Raw genomic sequence first — 7,500 nt, forward strand, 5'->3', positions numbered from 1 at the left:
TTGCTGGCTTAAGGTTCCAGGTTGTGTTGCTGTATGGGTGTTTGGTTAGCTGGGTTCCAGTGGGGCAGGTTTGTCTCAGCTCTTTCTCTGCTGTCAGGTTTGACCCAGTTTGTGAGCCCTGGCCTAGTTGGGTCCAGCTTTGTGCTGATTCCACACAATTCTCTCTCCAGCAGCGCGGGTCCTGCAGCTTCTCTCATCTGCCTAGGAATATCGCCTCTGTCACAGTGAAACCTCTCATCCTTATAAGGGGGAAAGCAGAGTTTTAGCTGTTAATGAAGTAAAGGAGAGAGTAAAGCAGAGCTGACCAGTATTTACCTTTGCATTTTATTAACTAGAGACGGAGTATGTTTTGTATATCTGCACTTCTGACAGTAATAGCGCCCCTACGGGGTCAGACAGGGAATGGTTGTAATGCACATTTTTGTAGTTGGTGTTTCAGTCTGTTTCATTCGTTAATATGACAATTAAACGACTAAAAATACCTGCTCAGTGAACTGAATGGAAGTACTGAGTGGAAGTACCTTGAAGTACCTTCAGCTTGTATGTATATTGTTGAGTATATTGATAAATATATAGATAAATATACATAAATATGTAGATGGTGGATCTTTTTAATTTGCTTAACAAAGCTGTTTGTTTACAAACAGGATAAAATGAATTTTAAAGCCAGATATATGACTTTCAGGTCAGTATTTTAGTATTTTTAAATAAAGTATTGTTTAGTCAGTTCTGAAGTATTAGTATTAAATACCCAGGCCTAGCCCCGTGTTCATTGGCTGCTTGAGTGTTTCAGTATCTGAGGCCGCACAGCTCGGTGTGAGAGGGATTACAGGCGACCTATGAAATAAAAAGCTCCTGTTCCTCCACACAGCAGATGTTCGAGTCCAGCGTTAGTCGAGGTCAGGTCGGGCCTTTAAAAAGGGGCCAAATCCAGAGCGGTCAGGAACAAACCTACATGTAGTGACAGATTTTAACCCCCCCCCCCCCAGAGAGGACCGTAGTGTATCCACTGAAACTGTAGATACTCAACCATGAGTATAAAAGTATGAGTCTGTAAAACAGACCCCCCCCGGCATTGAGCTGTGGATCAGTGGAGGAACTGTGTTCTCTGGAGTGATGGTGGAGGAGCTCCATCCAGTACTTTTGGATGAGTTGGGGATGATGAGGTGGGGGTGGTGATCATCATCCAACATCCTGACCTCACTAATGCTGTTTTCGCTGAATGCAATCAAACCCTCAGAGCAATGCTCCTCCAAAATCTAGTAGAAGTAGTACTCTAGTAGTCTTCCTCTCTGGACAGTAGAGACAGTTACTCCAACAGAAGCAGGAGAGACTCTTTTAATACCCTTGATTTCAGAAGAAGCAATGAATGAGCATGTGTCCCAATACTTTTGTCCATGTAGTGTATGTAGGGATATTTTCCACGGACTGCAACTGTGTTTAGTTAGACTGTCTGTGTTATTTTAGTGTAGTGTAACCCAAATACATCTCTCTCTCTCTCACACACTCGTCTGCAAGGCTTTGGGTTCATACCTGATAATTACCTGCTATAAAAAGCCTGGGCATAACCTGCTCCTTTATACACACCTGGAGGACACACACACACACACACACATACACACACACACATACACACACACACATATACGGAAAACATAACTGTCAAGTTCTGTGAATGTAAAACACAACACTAAAATTAGTTAAAAAGTATTTCATTCACATTTTAACCCCACCCACCCAACTTCCTCATTGTACAGACCAGGTGTTGGTCGCCATGACTACAACACAGATACAGCCATAATTTATCTCCTATCCAACTCCACCAGTGCAGCTACACGAGTCTTCTGAGTTTTATAAGGATGATGATGATGATGATGATGATGAAGATGATGATGAAGGTAAAATAGTGGAGAATCTGAACTAATGCAGTTTTCTTTAGGGACTACTTTCTGTAGCTGCACTACACCCTGCAGCATGTATCCCTCCACCATTTTAATGATCTGGTTCTAAAAGCAGGTTCTAGAGCCGAACTCTTCTCAGAACTCTGGTAGAACAGTGTCTCAGGCATCAGGCAGCGTCTTCATCACCATTAGGTGAAGAACTTTTCTGTGAGGAGCTTTTATTATTAGAGCTTCAGACGTCTGCTTCCCTTCACCTCCACTGTAGAACCACAGCTCTGACTGGGGGAGGTTATCTAGAACCGAGCGTTTCACACCAAACCCACCAAACCCAACAAACCTCCACTCTGACTGAGTGTTAATCTGAACTGATTCATTATGTAGAGAATATTGAACGCTTTGCCAGGTTTTCAGTACAGGTGATGACATGTCAGTTGGAGTTTTATAAAAGTACAGCATGTGTTTGTTACTGCGACTGTAACTGCCATTTGAAAGGGTTAACAGAGTGTGTGTGTGTGTGTGTGTGTGTGTTTTCTCTGTTTCAGATTGACGCTCTGTGCAAGAGGAGTAAAGAGTCAGAGGCTGCTTTCCTCAGTGTGTATAAGAGATTAATCGATGTCCCATGGTGTGTATCACACACACACACACACACACACACACACACAAGCTGCTGTAATGTTTCATTGGAGCAGAAATACTGTAAACACATCAGTCATATTTATGAGGCTTCTGTCTCTAGTGTCCTCTCTCTCTCTCTCACACACACACACACACACACTCTTTTATAATGACTTCACCGGCTTTAGAGAGTCACACATACACACAGGCTGAAAGGGGATATTTGGTTACACTGAGCTTCCTAAATGGACTCTAATCCAGAACTGTGCTCTGTGTGAGAGTGTGTGTGAGTGTGTGTGTGAGTGTGTGTTTGTGTGTGAGTGTGTGTGTGTTTTCACACTTCAGATTTTATTTAGTAAAAACTACAGTTTATTAAATATGTGCATGTTTCTGTGGGTGTGTTTTTGCAGTGACGTCCCTTTGAGGTAATGAAAATGAACTGATCTATGTGTGTATATACAAATTGCTGTCCCCAGTATGTTATAGAAACCAGCTCATTTCTGTGTTCTGATGATGTGCTCAGTACAGTGAAACTGTGAAACAAGAAACTGTGTGTGTGTGTGTGTGAGAGAGAGAGAGAGAGAGAGAGCCTGAGGCTGTGTCATATATATTTTTTAGGGGAAATGACTGTCTGTGTTTGTCATTTTAGTGTGTGTGTGCGTGTGTCTGTCTTCTTTCAGAGAGTGTAATGTTTATGTGCGATTCTTGAATGTGTGTGTGTATGACGTAGTATGATGACTGAAGTGTGTGGTGTGTGTGTGTGTGTGTGTGTATAGACTTCTGGCTGAACTAAAGTTGAATGGCTGCCTGGGAGCCCCCCCAAGTCTGCCACACACACACACACACACACACACAGACACACACACTGGGCCTGCTGGAACACATCTCCCTGTCTGCCTGCACAAACACTCAGTTCATCCCTGTATTACAGCTATCCTGTGAGTGGTGTGTGTGAGTGTGTGTGTGTGTGTATGTGTGTATGTGTGTGAGTATCCACTCCAATTCCTTGATACAATCCAGATAGTATATAAAATGCAAGTTAATGATATTCATATACACAGGGTGGCAAAAGTAAAAATAAATAAAAATGCTATGAAAATTAACAAATGAAAGTCAGACATTGATTTTGAACCATTGCTTCAACAGAATTATTAAAAAAAATAATAAATTCATTAAACAGGCCTGGACAGAAATGATGGTACCCCTGAAAAGAATGGGCCTATTTATTTATAGGGCTACAGGTAGTCACTGTGCTGTTTGGTGACATGGTGTGTAGCACACTTAACATGAACCAGAGGAAGTGAAGGAAAGAGTCTCAGGAGATTAGAAAGAAATTATTTCCTTTTATTAAGAATTTTGTCCACGTGTGTAAAATATATATTGCGTGTTTTATTACATATTAGCCACTTCCATAACTGGACACTATATACATACATTTATGTATAATACAGACGTACATTTAGGTACTTAGATGTGTGTTATGTGTATATATACGATAAATATTACATATGAGATACTTATATCCCATATGTATTATATATATAAATATACTTACATATATATAATACATATGGGGCAAATAATTATCGTAGATTCTTACATATCATTGCTGTCATGCAAAACCTTATATCTCCAGCAAGGAAAAACTTTATTTTTTTAGATTTACATTAGGTAAAGGTGCACGTATTTGTCACTGTACACTGTACAGCGAAATGTTATTTAACCAATCCGCATTTAACCCATCTGGTAGTGAGCGCACACTCACACACGTGTATTAGGGTCAGTGAGTACACACACACACACCAGAGCGGTGGGCAGCCAACTCCAGCGCCCGGGGAGCAGAGAGGGTAAAGGGCCTTGCTCAAGGCCCAACAGTGGCAGCTTGCCGAGCCCGGGAATCAAACCCACAACCCTGTTATCGATATCCCGGCGCTCTAACCGCTGAGCACCACTGCCCCTTTCTTATTCTTATCCTTTAGGGATAAAAATGAAAAACAACAATATGGCAGATGATTACATATAGATACTTCATGTGCATATATATATATATATATTAAATGCATATAAGATACATATGTGGCATTTAGAACTGTGTGTGTGTGGGTGTGTGTGTGTGTGTGTGTTGGGGGAAAGCCCAGCAGCAGCTCCAGTCTGGGAATTTTGTCTTTTATCTGTGAAATCTGGAGCGTGTCCAGTCCTGTCTGACGGTGTCATCACATCACCACTGAACAAATTATCTCTGCATAGTTTTATGCTCAGCTGCGTGTGTGTATTGGCTTGTGTGTGTGTGTATTGGCTGTGTGTGTGTGTGAGTGTGGTATGGCGTGGTGTGTGTTAGAGTGCACTACAGAGCAGTCGGGGCAGTGGATCAGAGCTGAGGCCGTGGCTGTTTGTGGTGTCTGATGGGTTGCCTCTGTACCAGGGTGTGTTTGGGTTGCCATGTCCTCCTGAATGAGTAGATTAGACTGTCTGATAGGAGGATGATTGATCACACTGATCTCCATCATGTCTAATGACGTCACTTCTCCAACACCTGCAGCCATCCAACACACATTTACACCAGTACAGAGTAAGAGCCTCTCTCTCTCTCTCTCTCTCTCTCCCTCTCTCTCTCTCGCTCGCCCGCCCGCTCTGTTCTGTTCTGTTCTGCGGGGGTTAATGTCATGGTTTGATTACATAATTAGCTCGTTTGTCTTATTAAGGAAGAGGCTGTAATTAGTCATACAGTAATTAGTGTGTGAGTGACGGGGTGTATGGACGTGTGCTGAGCGTTCCTTCTACGCCGGTCGCCGTGGGAACATGACCCAGCGCTACATTGCCCTCATTAATAAACATTAGGACCAAAGTAAAAACTAATCATTGTGTTTTATATTTTATTAATATTTAATTAATTCATTCATTAATGTTTTTCTTTTTTTCTTTTTTTGGGCACATGGCTCTGTTTTGTCTCCACCCTAGCCCCGCCCAGAGGCGGAAACACTAAACACTGGGCGGGGCTAGGGTGGAGACAAAACAGAGGTGGCAAATCTGGGATCTTGGATTTTTACCTTCTGAACCTGGATTTGCCACCTTTGGTTCCCACCTATGTGCCTCCTTTGTAGCCCTGCCCTCTCGTTATCCTCCCCAGGTGTGTCCGGATGTAGAGTTTGTACCCTATGCGTTCTACAAATTAGTGTGTCATGTCAGTTAAAGGTTCTAAATTTGGGTTCTGGATATCATTGGTTCAGTCCATTCCCTTCAGAGCACACACACAGCTTCTGCTCCAGCTTCTCTGAGGAATAGATGCGTGCTGATGCTGCAGAGCTCGGGCAGTTTTTAGCTGCAGAAGAGCGTTAGATCCTCTCCCCTCGCGGCGACAGTGCTTTAACCGGACAGCCACAGGAGAGAGGGATGCTGTTCGGAGAAGGACACAATGCTGCTTTGGCTGGACGACGTGTTCAAGAACTCCACAGCTTGAAGGACATTGAGGGTGCTGTGCCACTTAAAGACATGTTCTGGCTGGAGGGGTCCTGATCCAGTTGGTTTGGCCCAGATTCTGTCCAAGTATTGGCCGATTATTTAATCCGATCCGATCTTTCTACCCCTCTCTGTTAGACCCAGTCTCTGCTCTGGAAGCCGCTCAGCAGCTGCAGCTGACCGTCAGGAAGATGCACGACGTGGAGACGGAGAATCAGAGACTGCGCGAGAAACTACAGGAGTGCGAGAGAGACTCCGCCCAGATCCGAGGACACGGTGAATACAGTCCTACGTGTAGTGTAGATCTCTGTACACCCATCTAATACACAGACAGACAGCTCAACTCCTCCAAGGTGGAATGTAGGGTGGATGAGTGTTATATATATATCGCAAACACACTATAGGGTCAAAATTATTGGGACACCTGCTCATAAAATCAAGGGTATTAAAAGAGTTGATCCTGCTTCTGTTGGAGTAACTGTCTCTACTGTCCAGAGAAGAAGACTTTCTACTAGATTTTGGAGAAGGAGCATTGCTGTGAGGATTTGATCTGGGGGGCTTTATACCCCTCTAGCCCACGCCTGGCATTATTAGGCAGTATGGAGCCGATAGGGTCATGATGATGATCTGCTCCAGAGGGTCCTATTCTATTGGCAGTACTTCTTCTCTACAGGGACTAGACAAGCTGTGTGTGTGCATTTGCACATCTGTGTCAGCAGCAATGGGTGCAGCTTAAAGTAGCTGAATGCATTCATTAGAAGGAGTGTCCACAAACATTTGGACATGTAGTGTAGTGGTGAGGTTGTTCAAGTTGGATCACGGTGTCTCTAAAAGGAGCTCATTCCAACCCTGTAGTCTCATCTACCACATCCTCCCTGCTCCGGCTGCGGAATCCCCCTCTGCCTCACACTAATAGACTCCGCTCAATAACAGCAATCAGTTACTGCAGTATAGATCTGTCTCTCTCTCTCTCTCTCTCTCTCTCTCTCTCTCTCTCTCTCTCTCTCTCTCTCTCCTGGGCGAGCGCTGCAGGGTTGGTCAGGTTTAGCGGTGCTGCTGCTTCTCATTGATTATGTGTCAGAGTTACAGTCGGACCCATTAAATCACTCTAAACACACACAGAGGGCAAAGTGTGTGTGTTTTACGAGGAACTGTTCGATCTCCTGTTGCCTGGGTTGTCTTTACGCTCACACACACACACACACACACACACACCTGAGTCTGAATGTCTCTTTTGCCTCTCTGTCTTCCTTACACTCACATCTGGAACTCTTCACTGCAGATGTGATAACTCTGCATTATCCTGACATCTCTCTCTCTCTCTCTCTCTCTCTCTCTCTCTCTCATAACATAAATGTACATACACTCTTCACCCCTTCTAATAAACACATTCAGCTACTTTAAGCTGCATCCATTGCTGACACAGATGTGCAAATGCACACACAGCTTGACTAGTCCCTGTAGAGAAGAAGTACTGCCAATAGAATAGGACTCTCTGGAGCAGATCATCATCATGACCCTATTGGCT

General features: G+C 43.7%; 2 protein-coding genes across 2 annotated transcripts in view; one reads left to right on the plus strand and one right to left on the minus strand.

The window, feature by feature from the left end:
• myl10 (myosin, light chain 10, regulatory) overlaps positions 1–238 on the minus strand; it is a 1,616-nt gene extending 1,378 nt beyond the window's left edge. The window contains exon 1 of the mRNA XM_072659535.1: positions 232–238. Coding sequence (XP_072515636.1) covers positions 232–238 — 7 coding nt within the window. The remainder of the gene's footprint in view (positions 1–231) is intronic.
• A 2,072-nt stretch (positions 239–2,310) lies between these two features.
• cux1a (cut-like homeobox 1a) overlaps positions 2,311–7,500 on the plus strand; it is a 41,433-nt gene continuing 36,243 nt past the window's right edge. The window contains exons 1-2 of the mRNA XM_072659553.1: positions 2,311–2,520; positions 6,109–6,248. Of these exons, the coding sequence (XP_072515654.1) occupies positions 2,321–2,520; positions 6,109–6,248 (340 nt within the window). The 5' untranslated portion in view covers positions 2,311–2,320. The remainder of the gene's footprint in view (positions 2,521–6,108; positions 6,249–7,500) is intronic.

This window comes from Salminus brasiliensis, chromosome 16, assembly GCF_030463535.1.
Source record: "Salminus brasiliensis chromosome 16, fSalBra1.hap2, whole genome shotgun sequence".
Lineage (NCBI taxonomy): Eukaryota > Metazoa > Chordata > Actinopteri > Characiformes > Bryconidae > Salminus > Salminus brasiliensis.